The sequence below is a fragment of the Leptosomus discolor genome, chromosome 14, assembly GCF_034619465.1.
Source record: "Leptosomus discolor isolate bLepDis1 chromosome 14, bLepDis1.hap2, whole genome shotgun sequence".
NCBI lineage: Eukaryota > Metazoa > Chordata > Aves > Leptosomiformes > Leptosomidae > Leptosomus > Leptosomus discolor.
In genome coordinates, this window is record NC_141404.1 from 15,458,772 (window position 1) to 15,479,763 (window position 20,992).

Here is a 20,992-nt window from a genome sequence, read left to right on the forward strand (position 1 = left end):
GCCTGGAAGGGGGAAAACGCCCGCCGGGACCCCCACACCGGACACGCGGCTTGACACAGCACCGACAGCCGCTCCCCCGCTTCCGCCGCTCGGAAACGAGGAGGGCCCGTCGTTAATTACAAGAGAGCCGCCTCACCGAGCTGACGAGCGGGGGCCAGGCTGGCGCCCCGCCGCGCCCGGCGAGTGCTTTACTCACACAATTCTCACACGATACCGATCCGCGGGGTCTCGCCGGTGGCGGGCACGGCGCGGCGGCCTTCCTGCCCTAGCGTACAATAAACCTAGTTACAACGAAGCTAGTTACAAGATGCAAGTCCCTCCCGCGCGGGCCCAGGAGAAGTGGCTCACGCTGCCACCGGTGACTCCTTTCCTTGCCCTGGCCCTGGATTTCGCTCCAGGCAGAGTCGCCTCCGCCACCTTCCGCCTGGCTTTGGAAAACAGACACCAAGGCGCTTTTTTTTGCCTTTTTTTTTTTTTTTTTTTTTTTTTTTTTTTTGCAAGTCACAAAGCTCCGCGGAGGGAGCCCTGACTGGAGCGCACAGCAAAGGGGCAGACTAGCTGTGGTCGTGCTCCCCTCTAGCAGAAATCAGTCCATATCTTCCACTCCTTTGTTTACTCCTGGTATCTGATCTGTCAAGGTACTAAAACCAGGCTTGAGCCCATCCTAGCAATGTGCTCCAGCCGATTTGGTCAGCCTCACCAAAACGAACAGCTTTCGAAACAGGCAGATCGGGGCCGAATTTTGTCTGTCTTGACTTGGCTGGAACAGGGAGGCGACTCTCAACCGCCAGAGACAAAAATGAGGTGGCTAAGCGCTAAAAGGGAAAAGAAAACCACTTCTGAATTTCTTTTAACATATATAAACAGAAGGAAAAATTAATTAAGCGAGACCCAGTGCTACTGGCGTGCTCACAAAGGGTCAGGTAGATCTCTTGGAAAGGGCTGAAGCGTTACAAACACCACGGCAGCTCAGGTCTCGGACCCCAGCACTGCCCCTGCCTGCCGCGTTCGCTGGGTCAGGACAAACACAGTGTGTCAACCACTGGCCTGAATTGAAAACGATCCGTCCAATTTATTTATTCCTACTAAAACGAAATCCTGTTAAACAGTACGTAACTCTGTGTCTCTACAAACTCACAGCTATCTGCCAAACAATAAAAATTCCAAACTACAAAAGATGAGTTGTATTCAGTAAATATAAATGGGAAATTTAGGCTTTGTGTAGAATGTTTATCAGACTATTTACAGTGCAACACAGATCGTTTGAGTTCAGATCTCGCCAGCTTCTCTCTCTTCTGATCTCTTGGAACGAGATTTGCCATTTGTGCTCTCGTGCCGCCTCTCAGAAGAGCTCTTCTCTTTTCTCTCTCTGTCTCGGGACTTTTCTCTTGAAGATCGATCTCTAGAAGATCTGAAGTACAAAGTAAACCATCGCTATGAGCTTCACAACTGAAAGAATTTTCAAATACGCACAAAACGACATCATCTTTCCCTAAGAGGGCTGTGGCAGAACACGAGTTTCGTAGAGAACTGTGCCTGGGCACTGCGCTGTCGGGAGTGGCGTCCCCCAGGACCGCGACTCCGGGCCCCCTCCAAGCTTTACGTTGGAGAACACCGGCTTCGCAGCGCCGCGTGCGGGGCACGGCCTTCGCTGCCCTCTCCTCGGAGTGATCCTTTCGTGCTGTGGCCACAGGCTCTCTGAGGTCTTCCCCGGGCCCCTCACTAGTTCACCGGGCCGTACCAGAGCGCCTGCAACTTCCTCCTCATCTCTCGCTAAGCTCTGGGTCTTCTAGAGCGGCTTTTCACTACACTCTAAGCTGGCAGCTTCCTGCTCAACTGCTTTAACCACCGACTGTATTCTTGGGACTCAAACGCTTGCTCAGCCCTGAGCTTTTTACTTTGCATCCAAGCGTTGAGCTTGGCAGCATCCTAGGTGCCAAGCCAGGACGATCCAGATTTAAATTCACAGCCCACAGCACGGGGAAATCTTTTCACAGCCTGCCCGAATGACAGCTACAGATTTTCAGCAGTGCCTCCCTGCAGCAGCCCACACAGAATTAAGCAGAGGGCTTCGGGCAGGTCCAGTCTGAAAAGGCCCTTTTCCCGTGTGATCCATGCCAGCTCACCGACCAGCAGCCTTCAAAGGGGCTGAGCCCGACTGCGCAGAGCCAGGCAGAGGCTTGCGCAGACCCCGCAGAGCCAGCATGTTTTACTCTAGGACTCAGCACACAGGTTTTTCTCTACAGTTACAAGCGGAGGAGCTGGCAGGTACCTTAAAGCCTCCAGCTTTCATTCAGGCTGACTGTAAGGCTACTGCACAATTGATATATTAAAACCTTACAGCCTTCTATCACACGAACCATTTCATTTTCATTAAACTGTGTCATTTAACCAGAAGACAACATGAGTCTGCCTGGTGAGATTAACTCTTTCCTGTTCCCAGAACAGTGCCTGCTGCCTGTAGTCCTCCTACACAGAGATCTGTGGATCCTGCAGCAGGCTCTCTGTTTCTTTCTACAAGTGAGACCTCAGACCAGCAGAACCTGAATGCAAGTTTCATTAATTCTTGAGGTGAAAACAGAAGCTACACCCTTTCAGGGAACGGGGTTTTCTGTTTGTTCTCTTGCATTTATTTTCTTAAACTGATCCTGGTCTCTCCCCGGCTGTCAGTAGTTTTGTGAACGTCAGCTAGCCAATCCCCCTACAACCTCGATGGGCTGACTGGAACGTGTTCAAGGTTTTCGAAGTAATCCCTTACCTGCTCTTTAGTAATAGTTATTACAGGGTCTTCCTCACTTCCTAATTGTCCAAACTTCTTTTCTTTATTTTTCATGTTCAAGACAGATTTAAAAAAGGACTTTAGTATCTCAGCCATTGGAGAATCAACAGTATTTACACCCCCCCACACAATTATTAACAGACTTATTTTTTCAGACAATTAATTCCCTCCCCTTCATCAGGTATCTCTACAATCTGTTCTTGCCCCTTAGCTAAAGTGACACAAGACACACAACAGCAGGTTTATTTCTAGAATCGTACTTGAGTGGTGGTGCCTAATCAGCTGAGACAGTGCTAAAGCACTCCCCTATTAATTAGGAGCATTCAAAAAAGCCAGATCTAACTCCAGCAAGCACCGGGTGATAGACTTACTCCTGGGCTTAGAACGGCTGTAAGGGAACACAATGATTCCTTTCCATTTTTCTAACACTCCTACAAATGCTTGCCTCATCCTTCCGCCAACACAGGGGGTGTTTTGCTGAGTTTCAGAAGAGACTTAAAGCCTCTCTTCAGACTATATCACTACTCCTCAGCAACAAGAGAATGGTATACTCCTCCTCCTGGCTGCCTTCTCCCCGCCCTCCAGTGCAGATTCCTAAAGAATCGTCTCTCTCTCTCTCTCTCAAGCAGCCTTCTAACAGAAGACTTCCCCCAGATCCCAAATCAGACACTTCCTTCCCCATGCCAGCACTGAAAGACGCCGGGAAGCAGAAGGTTAACCACAGAAATGTAATGTCAAAACTGCCTCTCAGTTACTCGGCTTTTACAGGCCTGGGGAGGCTCACTGAGCTCAAGCAGGCCTTTGTGCTGCTTCTCATACAAGAAAACCAGCAATTTCTCAAGGCTCAGCACGGCAAATCAGAGAACCAGTTCTATCTCCTAGACTCTCCTCTCAAGCTGGGATCTCGCTGTACAGTTACTGCCCTACTGCTCTCACTTGAGGCCATCTACAAATGGCCACTGGGAAACGCTGCTTTGGCCCAGGAGCTGGTACAGGGCACCGCAGCTCCTGACTCGAGAACCCTGCCATGCTCCTGCTGGCCCTAAGGGACTGGGGAGGCTCACTGCGATGCCAAGGACTCCCCTTTCCAGAAGCACTCATGTGAGGAATACATACTTGTGTTTTGAACTCCTGTCTCTGGACCCCCGTCGGTGACCTCTGCTGTGGCTGCGGGAACGGCTCCGGTGGCGTCTGTGTCGGTCTCGGGAGCGGGAGCGAGACTTCCGCCGCTCACGGGAAGCTGATCTCGAGCGTCTTCGCCTCCTATCCCGAGACCGCGATCTGAGGAGGACAAAGATTGCCTCAGCCTCAGGAGACAGGCCAGCACATGGGACCTGCATACCTGAGCCCAACCCTCAGACATCCCCGAGTAACAAATATCCAGAGAGAGCATCAGCACTCATGCCCCCAGCAGCACCCCAGATCGCCCACAGGGTGGGCACCTCCCTCCTGGGCCTCACGCTATCAGCAAAACGCCAGTGGGTGAATTTGATTTGCTGGGAAGCTGATCTAAAAAGCTCCCACCGTCCACATAAGCACGTGCTGATGCCCAGAGCTCTAAGAGAGGCCAAAGCAAGTGGCCTGTGAAATTACCACAAGTGTACAGCAGGCTGCCGAAAGAAAGTTTCCCTTGTGAAAGCACTGCACTTCAGAAGCGCATTTGTTTCAATCTGCTCCAAAAACAAAGCAAAGGATGTCAATGGATATGGAGAGCAGCAGAGAGGAAGACCCTCAGGTACACAATCACAGAGAATACTGTTATACCATGAAGGCAAGTTCCTCACAGAGATGTGGGGGCTTTAATCTTGAATCTCTGCATTTTTACATCTGAGGTATTATATATGTAACAGACATGTTTCAGACACTAAAACTGTGAAAGTATATTAGACATTTATTGAAAGAGGCATCAAGTACATTTAGACTCGTACTCTGGAGCACCCAGCACCCTCTGCCCTGACCAGGGTAGCCAGCATCTGCTTTGTAGCCCAATGGGTGACGTGAAGTTGCACAGCACCGCTGCGGCGCCCAAGCTGTAGATCCCACTTCTTTCAGGGAGCAAAACAAAGAGACTGGGGCACTGAGTGAACTCCATGTGTGAGACTCAGGAAAAAACTCAGTAACTAGACAGAAACACAAGTAGGCATTTGGGACAATTGTAGCAGAAAAGTACACTCACCTTCGACGGTCTCTATTTCTTGATCCAGACCTAGAAAAAAGAAGAGAGTTAAGTGAGAGAAGGTATGATATAGCCAGTGGGTTTTCAGTGGAACAACCCATCCACCCTGGCAGCTCTTCACAGGAACACAACAATACTCAAGCAACATGTCAGTTAATAAAGGCTTGCCATTAAAACATTTAATTAGCTTCAATTTGGGGGGCAAATTCAAAAACTGAAGACCTTTGTAGAAACCCTAGTTTCTATATGCAGAGCTTCCTGTCAAAACAGAAAAAGTCTACAAACTGATTCAGTCTTTGCTAATAAAGCACCTCGACAGACCTTTCTGACTAAGTTTGCTGGGCATATTTGTTATATACTCTTTACCCTCTGCAGTCTAATATCAACTAGATCAACTCTAACATTTTCAAGAAAAAGTGCCCCTCTCCAGTCAGAAAGGTACTTGACAGTTTTCTGATTTTGGTTTCTTTGAGGCAGTTGCACGTTTACAAGGTTTTAATAAAGAGAAAACTGCGTTTTCTCACTCATCATCTATATTTTAACAAACATCAGAAGGAAATTTGCCTCAATGATTTATTTCGCTTGGGAAAGGTGAGCTAGAAAAAAAAAAAAAAAAGAGGGGACAGAGCCAAGGGAAGAACTATTACTGAAAAGTAAGAGAGATACACAGAAAGTCCTTTATCCCAGACTTGGAAAGCCACTTGAGAAGAATCATCCAAGCCTTGCTATTCCTTCTCACATTTCCATGGCTTCAGAGCTCATGTGCAGCACTCTCAGCTTAATGCTGTAAGCATTAGCTTTTGACAGTCTAAATAACGTCACAATCCTTTCAACTTCTGAAGCACCATTACTCAGCACCACTTAAAATACCACTCCACGTGAAATATACACCCTCCCTCTTTCTCTGTGGCCACATTTCAGAGACCAATTACACCAAAACTTCACACACTGTCTGAACGGTCTCTTTTTGCTTTCATTGGGAAGTGGCCGGTCTCCCCGTTTAGTGACGTTGAGACTCACTCTTGTACGGCTCCCATCTCCCCACTGCACACAGACTCACAGGGGCTGTTCCATTTACCCAGCCACAGAGCTGTTCTGGCACTGTAACAGGAGAGGCGGCTGAAAGCTACACACAGACAAAATTTTAAAAAACAATAGATAACATCTATTTTAGTAATATCATTTAAAACCGTACCTGGCTAAGACAAGATTAAGACAATCAATGTGCTTTGACACTCCTTCACAATGAAATGCATTGCTCAATCATAGCAGAAACAAAAAAAAGCCCTGAAATTTAGAAAGGAATTCAGGTAGAAGGCCTGTAAACAAGGTGGAGCTGAACTCGGAGTCAGGCAAATGAACCACGTGCTGAGGCAACACACAAGACGACCAGATGATGGAAAAGCTGATAAACCAGGAGAGCAAGGCAATAACCACACACCTCCTTTTTCATGTAACAGAACCTGACAGAGCAGCAGGACCTCCTGTAGATGCCTGGCAGGCAGCTGAATTTTTTTCGGTGGTTGTAATTACTTCAAGTTCTTAATGTTCTATTCCTCCTGATCACTTTATTCTGAATCACCGGTGCACGCATCCAGACAAAGCCCTTCCACATCCCCTGAAAAGCCCGGCTGCCCTTCCACATCTGCGATCTGAGCTGGAATACGCACAATAAACCCTAGTGCTGGACTTCACAATTCAGGAAGCACCCAACAAAACAGCACTTTCCTTACCAGCCTGAACCAGGATACAGCAGGAGACAGCAGAACACTATGTCCAGAGAAGTAAGAGGCTGAGGATATTCCCCCCCCACACACACTTTTTGTCCCTGCATCACAGAGGCTATGTGCTGAGTTTCATAACCTATGTTTTGTCCAACTTATTACAAAGGAAATCCATTTCGCAACTCCACCTAGACTTGTTTGTTGGTGTAGTCTGGAAGCAAATACCGACGCCTGCACTTCTAAGCACACCACCACAGAATTTCAACCCTGAGAGATCACTGGCTAGCCAGCAGTTATCAGCAACACCAAACAACACAGACTTGTGTTTATTTACCACTAGAGTTGACAACCCAGTTCACTCACTTCTATGTGGAAATCACAGTTTAGTTGACAAATTAATGAAGTATGTGAGAGCTAGTTTCACAAGTGAATTTACAGGTTTCCATAGTATGTCACAGTGCCTGTAAGTCACCAAAGACTTCTCAAAGTCAAGCAGTACTCTTTCTCTTACCAAGTTAACACCGTGAAGATGCTGCATATGAAGATACTACAAGAAGAGTTATGAAGGAGTCACATTTTCTGTGGTTCCTTAAAGTACCCGGTTAAGAGAGGCAATCTGAAAGGCGGTAGGAGTCACTGATTAGTTTTTGCCAGAAAAATGCCCCTGTAGGCATGGTGCGCACAGCTCCCAGCAGAGAGGGTGCTGAGAAATTGAGAAATCTGGGCTCTAGTCCCAGTTCTGACACTGCGTGTCCACTGGGAAAACTATTTTCCTTCTTTGGGTCAAGTTCTCATTTTGCAGAGGCAAACAATTTGACCTCCTCTGTATGGCACTCCTGGCTCCTTCCTAATGTGCTTTTTCTTTGCTGCCTGAACAGGGGCACGCACAGATGCCTCCACAGAGTGAGAGCAAAGCCTGGCCACACTCTCTAAGTAGTACGACACATGGAACCAGCAAGAACTCAGACTTTAGGACAACTCAATGCAGTTCTTAAAAAGCTTCAGATTTAAAGCATTAAACGTTCCAAGATGGTGTTCAAAACTGCCTCATCATCCATAGATGGGCTACCTGTGAACACAAGAGGCTCCTTAACTAAGAGGACTCTTCCTGAAGGCAACTCTGTTGAGCAATTTTCACAGAGAAATGACCTCCACAAAGAAGAGGCACCATGGAGACAGGCACACTGAGTCCAGGTTAGATATGGCCCTACTGTTGGTCTGAAAGAGCCTGCCACAAAGCAGCTGCATGGCAAGACACTTCTTGTTTCATTTCCATCTTTTGGACCACAGCAGCAAGATTGTTACATCATGGCCACAACAGCAGTCCCTTTCGATTACCACCTGCACTCGTCAGCCAGTTCCAGACCCTGCAGCTCCCAAATGTAACTGCATTACTGACAATCTTGCATGGATGCCAGAAAGGTGTGAGTCTCTACATAAAGCGCTGCAGTTCAGGAGAAAGCTGCAGCACAAACTGGCACTTCGTACGACACCAGGCAATCCACAGAGGGAGAAAACCCACATGAAACACCCTCACTAGAGAATGCAGAACCATTTGGGCCTTACATCTTCACAATACACCAAAACCACCAAGCTGCCGACCACAGGAAACCAAGCTGCTTCGATTCTGGTATTTCTTTGCTAGCATTTCCAGCGATGCACGCCTAGAAGCCAGCACCATCTTAGAGCATACTGCCGTTACGTATCTCATACGCCCCAATCACACACTGCAGTCGACACTGAGGGTCAAAAAGAGCTCTCCACAGGCAGCAAGGCTGGGTTTTTTGACGCAAGAAGTACAGGAGGAGAAACACGTGAGGTAACGGGGCAGATGCTGTGACAATGAGAACAGCATTCCTAGTCAGCCACCTCCTCTGCCTGATCCCTGCAAATAACCACCATCTCTCCACACCAGGCTGTTTAACTGAGCTGTTTACACACAAGATGCCTGTTCAAGTAAAGGAGGAGTAGTTTTTCCAGTTCAGCTGGCAAGAGGCAGAAGAGCTTGTCCTGAGAATACCAACATTGCAGCCACTCCCACTGTTCAGCGATTATACACGTATGAGCAAAAGGTGACACATGTGGCCACAACCACCAGAGGCAGCCACTCCTTGGGATCCCTCAGATCCCCTAGGAAGTGCCTTCCAACGCTGTGCCAAAAGGACCTCACCGTTATTGTAGAAAAGTTTTGGAGCAAGACAGGCACTCTGCCACCTGGCTCACGAATACTAGCTTCATTCTGCCGTCACCTCCCAGCCTAGAAGTGAGGAGGGCTGTCCAGGGAATTTTTGCATGACTAGTGCCTTCTGAGCAGACGTAGCCCTCACTCACCTTTAAACCTTCCCACTCAGATGCACTGGGTGAGGGCATTTTATCCCGATTCAGATTCCCCAAGACAGGGACTAGAGCAATATGAGCCTGAAGACTACAGGGAGGTCACATCTTTCAGATACACAATGGAGGTTAAAACAGGGCACATACACTCTAGGGTGGGGTTTGTGTATTTGTTTTCATCTTCATCTGAATTTCAAGGTGCCCACACATCGCCTGGAGCTTTTCCAACATCTGCTCCAGCAGCAGATGCTGCTTTCCTGCAATGCTCAGATGCAAGAAATCAGACTATTTCAAAACCAACTTCACAAATCAGTTATCAGCTTCCACTTACCGTCTGCCCATTCTCTCCTCTCGTTCTCTCTCCTCTCTCCGTCTCAAACGATCCTGGTTTCTCTTCTCTTGCTTTTCTGCCACTGTTTTCTAGAAAGAAGTTCACATTGCATTTCAGCCATACAGTAACAGGTCAGAGAAACCTGCAGGGAGACTGTGCAGGTAGTAAGACAAAGAACTGTTTCGCTGTATTTTGCTAGTCAAGATCTCCATCAAGGTTCTGATTTTCCTCACAACTTCACTAACATCCATCAGTGCACTCCCTAATCTGCTTTGAGCGCTTGTGCTCTGTGAGACAAGCCCATAAGCTTTGAGCAAGGACTGTCTCACCCTAAGTATACATATGACCACACAATGAAACAGTGCTCTGGCCTCGTGCCAATGATCAATCCAGGTACTGACCTCAATATAGTGCCTAACGAATCAGGCGCAGGAATCACAACTCTTACTCGAGCAGGCTAAAGGTGCCTGTTTGCAAGCAAGGCCAGTACCGCATCCCCATTACAAACCACTCCAGAAAACTTCTGATCACTTCAGCTACTGAAATCTTCAGGGACAGCACAATGTGAGACTTTAGTTCAAGCATTTTGTTAAGAGGTCTGAAAGTGCTCTTCAATAGCCAAAACCCCATAGCAACAAATTTCAGCCAAATTAATGAAAAAAGGCAATGCTACAGTTGCATGTATTTAAGGAAGAAATGACAGCAGTGGTCAGCTTTGACTAATTCTGAGGGTGTTATTTAGTTACCCAGAAATCACAGAACTCGTGAGGCTGCGCAAACCTCCATTTGAAGTTTCAGGGATTCTGCAATCAGAAATTTCTGGGCTTCTACAAGCACTCTGCAAAGAATCCAGTACGGATTTAATAGAAGTGTTGAATGTCTTCAGAACTACAAGGAGAAGGTTTAAAACAGACAGGATTACCCTCAGCTGATCCAGTTTCTCACGAATCTGAATGAAACCCAAGTGTAATTTGCCTCCAAAGTGGTCAGCAAGACGCCGGTCGTTGTCATGGAGACCAAGATAGGCTGAACAGACTTCACACACACGCAGCTTCTGCTGCTGGAAACTGGATGCAGGCATTGAATTTCGGTATTCTTCCTAACGGGAAGCAAAAAAAAAAAACCACACAAATGTCAGGGAACCCTTACATAGTCACATCCCTCCAGGGAAACCCTTGTAAAGAATTGCGCTGCCTCTTTCAAGGATCAAAAAAGCCACCCTCGATACAAAGGAGGTGCCATACAAAGTGCTTTGCAAGCACAGCCAACCTGACAGCCTGTCCCTGCAAGTGACTAGTGACCATGTATTTCAGAGGACAAACCGCCCCCCGCCACCCGTGTCAGCTATCTTCACTAGACAAAGATTTCTAAAAACCTTTTCTTCATCTGTGACCCTACACTGCCAACTGCTTGCTGGCACATGGCTGAAACTGCAAAAAAAGGTGCTGGCAACATAGGAAAAGAGGTAGGAACTGCCCAGCTGTTTGTCATGTACTCGGCCTAGCTCAGATCACTATCGCAATTTACAGGAGAACCAATGCCATACCTCCGCCTCTTTCTTTTTTGCTCGGACTTTCTCCACTTCCATCAGGATCTTTTGAGACTCATCAACATTTCCTTCAGCTCCCAGTTGTTCAGCTTTAGCTAGGAGTTTTCCAATGTCTTCATTCAGCTCATGTACTTTCTCTGCCTAAAGAGAACAGTGTGTTTTTAATCAGACAAAAAACTAGCTAAAGCTTGCAGGATGACTTTTCCTTTTTCTCTAAAAAAAAATATCGTTTAATAAAAGCAGTTGTTGGAAGCTGACCATAAATTTCCAAAAGTCAAAGGAGTCCCAACAAAAAGGGACTAGTGGGCCAAGTACAGGCAATGCAGTCACAGACACACAACAAAGACAGAAACTAGACACAGAGAGAACTCTGTCAGTTCTGCCACCAATAGCGGCACATTTCTGGCTTGGGGGACAGGATAGAGTCTGCAAAACCAGCTTCACAAATGCTTTGTATTGTCCCAGTGAAGCAAGTTCTCAAAGAGGAAACTCCATGAGCATTTCCCAAGTAAAAAGACAACAATCGTAGGACGGATTTACTATTCTGAGCTACTACATTAACATAGACTAGCGTGGGGGAAAACAAATACGCTTTATTGCCATGCTAAAGCAACCGATTTTAGAGTTCCTGTTTCACACCACTATGGCCCTCTGAACTAGTAAGTTCGTCACAAGAACGGCCAGAGCAGCATCTGAGGAGGATGGCTGGAACCCCCAAAGCCTTTGTGAAGCTCAACTTCCCAGTATCAATCGTGTCAGAGCAACAGAGCACCAGTGCTCCCACACAGACTTGCAGAATGAGCATTTAATGAGACGACAATACCTTTGCAGACACTTCAGCACTGATCTCTTCCTGAGTCTCAGCCAGGCGTTTCTTGGCCAGTTCTGTTCTCCTATCACACTCGGCGATGAAGGATTCCAGGTGATCCATCGCCTGCATGTTCAGACAAAGGACTGTGAATAAAGATGCTCTCCATGACAGATCTAGCTTTGACAGCCAACAGCTAGCTGGTGCAATCCCTGTGTAATGCACAAACCACCTCAAGAACAGATGCCTCGAGAAAAAATACATGACACTTTGCAGAAAAAGTAAAATTTGATCCTTGCTCTTATGTCTGTCAGCTATCTGGAACCTGACACAGTTCCTTTACTCTGACACATAAGAGGATGCTCACACGAAGACTGCTTTGCACGGGAACTTTCAACGCATGAGCAACAGGTGCAAAAACAAAAGCACTGGAATAAAATGAAAAGGGAAGACAGAATTGTTCTTCCACTTGATTTGTCCCATTATAGAAAGCTAAATCTGGCAAAAGCGAAACCACAAAGCAGTGACATCTCAATGTCAAATCTCCTCCTGGGACAGGCCAACAGGTTACAATGACCTGGTACAGAGCAGCAGGTGTGGGATGCAAGGAATGCCAGAGGAGCCTCCCTGCTAGCTGGGCTAATGGGGTTGCAAGGGCCATAATTACTTTTACAATTTCAAGTCAGTAATCAAGCTGGCATTCGGGAAGGGGCTGCACATTCTTGTCAGATAACACGTCAAATAATATGGCTAGCTGAAATGCCTACTGAGTTCTATTGCTCAGCCAAATAACTTCAGGAGGCAGTTTCCACAAAAGTAACCAACATTTCTCTGTACTTACATCCAGCTCAAAAAACAGATCTCTCTCTTTACTTGCAATCTCATAATCTGCTCGCAGTGCCAAGTCATGGATCTTTGTACATTCTCCCAGGTCCATTCGCTGTTGAAAAGAAGAAGGAAAATCAATCTAAGAACCCTCCGTTATGGCAACAAGCAGCAGATACTTAACTCTTGCCAACTGTATCATATCAAAATATAGCCTCTTTAGGAAGAAGAGCTTCCTCTTAACCTGTCAGCAACAGAACTAGCCAGAACAACAACATGCTTGCTAGAACTCCTCTTTTAGGTGTTGCTGGAACAACATTAAAACACCCCAAATGCTTTAAGTTCAGTCCTACTTCTGCTCTAGGTCACAGCACAGCCTTAGAGACTGCTGGGAGGGCGCTGGGAAGGTGCAGCACACTGCAGCAGCAACTCCTTCAACAGGCACTAACTCCAAAGGCCTCCTGTTACAGAGCTACAGCACAGCAAAACACACAGCTTTGTGCCCTGTTTAAAGCTCACCTGCAAAAGCACATCTGTGCCAGGACAAGTCCTGGTAACATATTCAAAGATACCAAGCCACAGAACAGAGACAGAACGTTTCCTATCAAGAACAAATGGACTTAAGGGAATAAGGGGTACGGCCAGTAGAAAAGCACAAACCCACGCTCAGCAACACACTCCTAATTCTACAGCCAGCCCTTCCCACATGCAGTTGCAGCCTGGAATTTTAAAACCTGCCCAGCAAAGCTAATTCCTACACCTAAGCCCATCTAATGAGAGACTTCTTGAGAGCATCTCCCTTCCCAGAAAGCTCTGACTTGCATGCTGCCCTTCACTTCCATTGCAGTCAAAATTTGTTATTTTTCCCTAACCTAGTAGTTAACAGTCACGTGAACTGAAGTTAGTTAAGTTCTCAAAACATCAAAACCACATTTCAACATTATCACTATGTAACAGAGAACATTTCTCTTATTCTTAAAATAGAAAAAGAATATGGCATTTTGAAAGCCAAAATAATAAAAGGCCTAAGTGTGAGCCACAGAACGGCAGGGTACATGTCACTGCTTAATGGAACACACCAGCCAGCCATCCTCTTCTCTCCTAGTCCCAAGGAGCCCGAACTGAACACAGCACAACAGGTGACAACTCACTGAACTGCAGAAAAAGCTCAATACAACTAAATTGGGATCAACACAGGATCCCTGTGGAGCATTACAAACTAGAGCCAGGGGTGCCAGGGACACCTATGTGAAGCAATGCACTTGGACAGCAGCAATGGAAATGTTTAGAATGAAGCAAAGCAACTATAGCAAACTCCACCAGGTAATGCTCTGGGTTTCAGCAGTTACCTGTGTTACTAGCTTTTCTTTTTTAAACAAAGAAAACAATTCCAGATGACTTGCTACTATTTAGTCTTCCTCATTTTGCTCAGATTTACCAGAAACAGGAGGCCACAGGCAGCAGGCTACAGAAACAGACACCGTATCCAGGAATAGTCCTGCTGAGCTCTCTAATGGCAGAAATTTAATGCCTACAAAAAAAAAAGCGTTCGGTACTTTCAGAGCTTAATCATGTTCGTCTTCAGGCAGGCCTCTTCAAAGAATGCTAGTGAGCTACTGTTGTTTTACCACAAAAGTAACTTTCCATGATGTGACTTAAATCTTTTATATTCTTACGGTTATTCTACTGAGAATCCTTTCCAATATAGGGAAAAAACCAGCAATATAAGATGTGACTGTCACAGATCATTCAGTATTCTTATCTGAATCCTTATTGCAAGCTGAGCCACTAGCTCCACTTCAGAGAAGGGGCTTCAACCCGCAACCTCAGAAGAGCCTACAGCATGCTCCATATTCCTCTCACTGTTTGCCAAAAGGCAATGAATCCCTCAACCTCTTCCTCAGGGGGAGAATGTTCAGGTCTCACCAGCATACACACCTCGTCTTCCTCCAATCCTTGGAGATCTAGGTGCATGGAGATTTTCACAGGTATTGCTCACTTCAGGTAAGATCACTACCCCTTCTGTCTCAAAGCATCCTCCCATCGCAGGGAAGCCTGTCATCAAATACTCACCCTTTCCAGCAGTGACCATGACTTGCTCCAGTCAACACTCGTGGCTGGTTTATAATACAGGTATTTGAGACAGGTAACCAGCAGAGCCTGAGTGAAGATTCACCCCAGCCCTACATACAAAGATTTAACATGTTTAGATGCCACTGACATAGTCCTGCTCACATTTGCTGAGCAACCCACATTCCGAGGTATCTCTATGATCTCCACTAAACTGCTAACTCACCAGAAAGTCTATTTCCATGAGGAAGGCTCTCTAACAGTAATCAGAGCTGCAGAGTTTCACCCAAGTAAAAAAACACAAGTACAGACCCCCACAACAACTCTGCAACCTACAGATTTCAGCTCACTCCTAACACCCAGTGGGGGAGACACAATAAATTCCCTCAATGTAATTCCCAAGCTATGTTCTACCTGGGCAGCTTTCCGATCCGTCTGTCCACTTATTAGTGGAGATAAAATTCAGGAGGATTACCAGCTGATGCCACCTCTGAATGTGCTCCAGTACTTCCACTGACACAAGCTCACCGTTAGCTGCGGATCTAACCCAGTGCAGGCCACTAACAATGGAGATGAGAAGTCTCCTGATAACAGCACACAGGCACACTAAACTAACCTCTGCTCTTCCAGAATTCTCCTCCTTTCCCAGGGATAGCTGCAGCTCTCAGGAATATTCCAGAGCTTTACTTAGTCTGGACTCCTTCTCTCACCCTGCACCTGAAGGTCAGTGACTGGGACTCCATCACATTTCACTGAGCACAACTACCCAAGGGATCCACCTTCCTGCTTGTCTCAATCAGCCTCCCACCAAGGAATACCCGCACACATGAAGGATGCGGCAATAACAATGCCTTTGGGCAGAGGATGCAGCATAACCAGCACCAGAAGGCTTGAAGCATCTGTTGGAAGTTTCCATAAAGATCCAAGGTCCCGGTTTCTGCTACCCTTCTCCAGCTGAGGCCGATTCACCCACACAGCTCTTCCCTTAACAGAGCACTGCAAAGTGCCAGGGAACCTGACTGAGATCACGAGGAAAGCCAGCACATCCCAGTTAAGTTTCATTCTGGGCTGGTAGTGCTGACAGCTGAAGTGCTGTTCCCATTCTGGACATCACATGTTCTTTCAACACAGATCCGTGGCACCAATACTTTTTCTTGCCACCAAGAACCAGCTGACAGCAGTGTAAAGAGCTCCACAGCCACTTAAAGGCCACCACAAGTTCGTTTGAGTGATCCACAAGATCACTCGTGCAGAAGCAGTCTTCCTTCCTGCTCCCATGCGAGACTTCTGAGCACAAATTCACAGTGAGAGGAAAGCGACAACTCACTGCAGACAAATTAACGGCAGAAGCAAGAGAAACAGATTTCTCCATGTACTTCTCTGCCCCAGGAGATTCACGGTCCATCTGACCCAACACCGTAGGCTTCCTCTGTGCTTTGGGACTAGCTCCAACAGTCACACATACCACTTAATTCAACCCCCTCAACTCACCATTTACCATCTTCCTGGAATGTGCTGAAAGAGGCAGAAGGCAGCCTGCATCTTCAAAACGCTGTCTGGGCCCCAAAAGAGTGTTGTAGAATCTTGTGTCAAAAAATATACCCTAACTACAGTGACCTGCACAAAGCATGGAGGTAGGCAGAAAGCAATTTAAGCAGCTTTAAAATTCTGAAACAGAAGTGAGGTGATATGGAGGCTGATGGAGTAATCGCTGGAAAATACACCTGAGCTTCATATTAATAAAAAAATAGAGAGGTACAGAGATTGGTACTTGACTCTATTCTGCAGTAGCACCCCTTGAGACGCCAAAGTTTGAGCGCTCAGAGCGGAGGCAGCTTTGGCTAAAGCTCTACCAGCGCTGTCACAGAGTCTTGCCATCACAGTGACACAGAGGAAGGAGTGCCAGCCCTCCCCTTCGTGGGTAATACCACCAGGAAGGGCTGTAAATAATGACGGTATCTTAAACACTCTGGTTTAGTGGATGGACAAGGTGAATGGCCACAGTATTTAGTGTCAAACAGTGAGGGCAGGGATGGACTTCCAACATCCACACGCATATCCACGCTGCAATTCTGTAACACAGCAACAGTTACAAGAGACACGCACAGTTTTCCTTTGAAAGGTGGACGGCAGCTTTCCTCTGCATGTCGAAACGGAACACTTACTTTGCGAGATCTCACTGTTAAAAAGCCCACGTCACCTTTTGCTCTCAGGGAGAGCGTGTGAACCAAACCTTTGAAAATTGGCCAGCTCTGTCCCCAGAGGGCAGCAGCGCAGGAGCCGACTCAACCGTTTCAAACCAGTCGGGCAGAGTGACACACCGCTCAGACCAAGCGACTCGAAAGACAAAGTCGGCCTGAGCTGTAACCTGCCATTACCACACCAACCAGTAATGATGAAAAAGCTGCCATTCCACCAGGGGAACATCACATGGTTGGAGAGAGGAGACTGAAAAGCTCCAGGGATTGAGGATTATTGCAGCAGATAAGAAAAAACCTGCTAACCTGAAGATGCAACAGTGAACTAGGGCACCCAGGACAGCAGGCTAGCTATGATCTTGTGACCTCCACAGGACAAGGTTCAGACCCTAACCACCTCACACCGCTAAAAGAGAAATAATCTTGCAACTTCACGAGGGACTGTGAGACAAAAAACCTTTCAAACGAATCCTGAGCGCTCCTGACTTCTATACGCAGGTCACAGAAACTGAAATTAAAATCGTGACTGCTCCTTGGGCACAGAAAAGCCTGGTCTCTCCTAGAAGTTACCCACAACGCACAGATGAGCCCCAAAGAGCTGCACCACCGTCTGCCTCACCAGAATTCCTTATTATAGAGAATATACTCACTGTTCCAGCCAGGATATCATGAGGACAGCAATCCAGAAGGTGGCTCTTGCAAACACGATCGTCTGTAAACTTCACCCTTTGTCTGGTTTCATCTCCTGAAATTCATTTGTGGTTTTAAATAAGGAGACATTAGAATACCGATAAGAGAACAAAGATGTCGGTATGATCATTTCGCCTCAATATGCAGATTAAAATACTCGGTGTTCCTGCTCCCCAAAATTACTCGAAAAAAGCTTAGAGGGTAACAGGATATTCTGGAACACTTATAATTGGCAACGAACACTGTTTTAGCATTTATTCATCCAGCACACCATGTTAAACACAGTGTTGGTGAGCCAAGTAATGTCCAAGGCCTGTCATCCATATAAAGAGACAGCACAGCCAGAAGAGAAAGGAGGAGACAGTCTGGCTCACAGCCAAAACCTTGGGTTTTTCCCCCCCCTCTTTTTTACTGTGGGGAAGGGGCAGGAGATACCAAAACCCACGCTATTGGAGGACCACGAACCACAACACAGGGCTGTGCTGGAGAGTTTTTACAGGCGATTGCTATTTGCTGATCAGGTAATTAAGACCTCAGTCCATTTGGTCTGAAAACCAAATACGCAGTGTGCTTTCCTAGGCCGTGCAAAGACGAATCTCGTAGGTCTTGGCCTGGAACACGAAGCGTGCTTCCCACCCACGTCCCACCCTCAGAAGACATTTTACACTCAGGAGCCACTTAAACAAGACAATATCAGAAAAGCAAAAAAATAAAAAATAAAAAAAGAAACAAAGTTAGTCAATACACACTGCGAGCTCCAACATATACTATACCCATCTGCATTCTTCAAGACCTCAGCTGCAGAATTTTATGCCCACTGTTGAAAAGTTTTAAAGGAAAAGTTTTCTTGCCCACACCTGCAGTAAGGAAGTCAGGGGAATGATACATAAAAGTAAAGGCAAAGTGGTAATGGTATGTGACAATTTTAAAGCTCGTCTGTGTATATGACACAGGTATGTGTAATACTAAAGTATGAATATAGTTTAGGATTCGCAAGCATCCAGGAATAATGTTGTGTCTACTGAAAATGTTTTTTTTTTTTAATTTTTTTTTTCTTTCTAAGCTACACTTTTAAAGTTACTTGTGAAAAAAAAGCAAACACTTTTTTTTTTTTTGTTATAACAGCTTTAAAAATTGGTTGTGACTCACGGCTCGATGAACATGAGGCTTTTCTGCAACTCCCTTGCAGATTGATGTAGGCAGGCAAAGATACACTGAACCTTTATAAATAAAATAGAGGGGCCACAATTGTTCAGTTTGTATGAAATAAAAATATGGGAAGCAATTCAATAGCAACTCAATACACAAAGAAAGAAAAGCACTTATTCACTTACGAAACAAAGTGCAAAGTACCTGAACAGCCCTGCTAATGTGCCAAAGGGAATTTTTAAGTACTCAGCAAGTCGCAGAAGGGAGATACAAACCGCAGCGGGAAGATATTTTGCACAGGCTGTCACATTTCTTTTCTTAGACAACAACTACAACGGCCGGCTCCTGCAGGCACACCTACCTACATGCCTCGGTACGTACGGCGTGGCCTGGCCACGGAGCTTTCCCTAAAACCTCTCTGCGGCAGCCAGGGCCTGGAGCGGCGGGCTCCTCCCGGGGCTGGGCCACGCCGGGCGCTTTCTAAGGCCAAGGGCGAGGCGGGCTCCTCCGCCGGGCAGGCCTACCCCTATCAGGCTCCCTGTGCCGAGCTCGCTAGGCCGCCCCGAGGCGCGGCGAGGCCCGGGCCCGCTCCGCCGGCCCGCCCAGGCGGCCTCTCCGCACCGCCCGTCGCGCCGCTCGCTCGGCGGGACCGGGTCCAGGCCGCGGCGGGGCGGGCTGGGGCTCCGGCTCGGGGCCGCCACGTCCCCCGGCGCGGACGGAGGCCGATCGCGCCGCAGGTCCGGAGCGGAGGCAGCGGCCGGGCCGGGCTGGGTCCCGCGCGGCTGAGGCGGCCGCCAGGCCGCGGCGTTTCCTGCAGGCCCCGCCCGCCCCTACTCACCGTCCCGGGCCGTGCCCATGAGCTGGTCCAGCAGGGCCCGCATCTGGGCCTGGGCCGACATGGCGGGCGCGGGGCCGGGCCGCGGGGCGCGGCGGGCGGGAAGCTCCGGCCTGGGCCTGGGCCTGGGCGGCGGCGGCGACGACGGCCTCAGCGGCGACTCCGGCCTCAGCGGCGACGGCGGCGCGCGGCGGGCGCTGGGCGGAAGCGGCCCCTCCCGCTACCGCATGGCATGCCGGGACGGGTAGTCCGCCGGTGGGGCGGGGCGCGGCGCCCCGGGGCGGGCAGCGGGGCGGGGGCCGGGGCCGGCGGGGAGCGGCAGCCGCTCCGCCCTGGCGCCGAAGGGGCCCCGCGCCGGGCCGCCTGCTCCGGCGGCTGGCGGGGCCTCAGGCTGGGGGCGCCCGCAGCCTGGCTCCTGGCGGGGCCGCTGCCATGGGCCCGGCCCCGGTCAACGCTGCTGCCCCTGGGTGACCTGTCCCCCGGGAGTGACCGAGTGTGGGCCCAGTGGCCGGGCCGCAGCGTCTGCTGAGCCGGGCCGAACAGCATCAGGCTACGCTGAGCCATGCCAAGCCGTGCCAAACCACGCAGAGCCATGCCAAGCCGTGCTGGGCCATGCGGAGCAGTGCCAAGCCGTGCCGTGCCAAACCGTGCCGGGCAGGAGCGGGTGACACCAGGGAGCAGACTGAAGGGTGCCCATGGCTTATCAGCTCCCACCTGCCATGTTTGCCCAGCATGGCCCGGGCAGGACGGCTGCTACTCCCACTCTGCGTTGCCAGTGTGAGTGTTTGGAGAGCAGAGAGGGAGCAGTGCGGAGCCGGTGCTGGTGCCCAGCTCTGCCCCAGGGTGCCCCAGGGCTGCCGGCCCATGGAGGGGGCTGGGTGACAGCTGTGCCCAGGCTGACACTCTCCTCACCAGTGCTGCGCCATGTCAGGGACCGGTGACCCCACCTCTGCGCCGGGGACTGCTCAGCACAGGGTGCAGGGTGCTGAGGGCAGGGTGGCAGGGAGGGCTCTGAGGGAGCAGCCCAGGAGCTGCAGTTACCCCGAGAGCAGGGGAGCTCTGGAGCAGGGCTCTGGCCATCCCCAACCCCGACGGCTGGTGTCCCACGCCCTGAGCATCCCCAGCGCAGGCAGTGATGGGGTCTGGGTGCTGTGTCAGGTCCCTGCCATCCTGTGCCCTCCAGCTGTCACAAGCAGGTTGTCCTGCATCTCCTGGCCATCCTGCTTCCCCTGGCCACCCTGTGTCCCCCAGCCATCTCCAGTTCCCTGGCCATCTGTGTCCCCTGGCCATGCTCTGCATTGCCCCAGATGGCCCCACTGGCATGTCCTGCTGCCAAAACAGAGATGGCACCTGTGGCCACAGCCGCCTGGGCACCCAAGCTCCTTGCCATCATCACTGTCCTCAGTCCCTCATGCACTGCATGGACCAGACTGGCCACAGGCTGTAGCAGAGACACAGGGCACGCCAGCACCCTGTCCATGGTTACAAGGCTGCCACACCAGTTGCTGTCCCCGCAGTGGGGCT

At 49.0% G+C, this 20,992-nt stretch overlaps 1 protein-coding gene across 4 annotated transcripts; it reads right to left on the reverse strand.

Moving 5' to 3' along the window:
• Positions 1–1,047: 1,047 nt before the first annotated feature.
• Positions 1,048–19,532, reverse strand: LUC7L (LUC7 like). Of its 4 annotated transcripts, XM_086473376.1 has the most exons (11): positions 18,995–19,041; positions 18,634–18,704; positions 17,445–17,539; positions 12,543–12,641; positions 11,717–11,827; positions 10,891–11,034; positions 10,267–10,443; positions 9,345–9,433; positions 4,956–4,985; positions 3,896–4,060; positions 1,048–1,411 (listed from the first exon to the last, which is right to left on the reverse strand). In XM_086473376.1, exons 4-11 carry the CDS (start codon positions 12,636–12,638, stop codon positions 1,270–1,272), a joined length of 954 nt encoding a protein of 317 aa, XP_086329502.1. In that variant the 5' UTR covers positions 12,639–12,641; positions 17,445–17,539; positions 18,634–18,704; positions 18,995–19,041; the 3' UTR covers positions 1,048–1,269. The 4 variants fall into 4 exon arrangements, with proteins under 4 accessions (XP_086329502.1, XP_086329498.1, XP_086329500.1 ...); XM_086473372.1 differs by lacking the exons at positions 18,634–18,704; positions 18,995–19,041 and adding an exon at positions 19,472–19,532; XM_086473373.1 differs by lacking the exons at positions 1,048–1,411; positions 18,634–18,704; positions 18,995–19,041 and adding exons at positions 2,548–2,820; positions 19,472–19,532.
• Between the last annotated feature and the right edge of the window lie 1,460 nt (positions 19,533–20,992).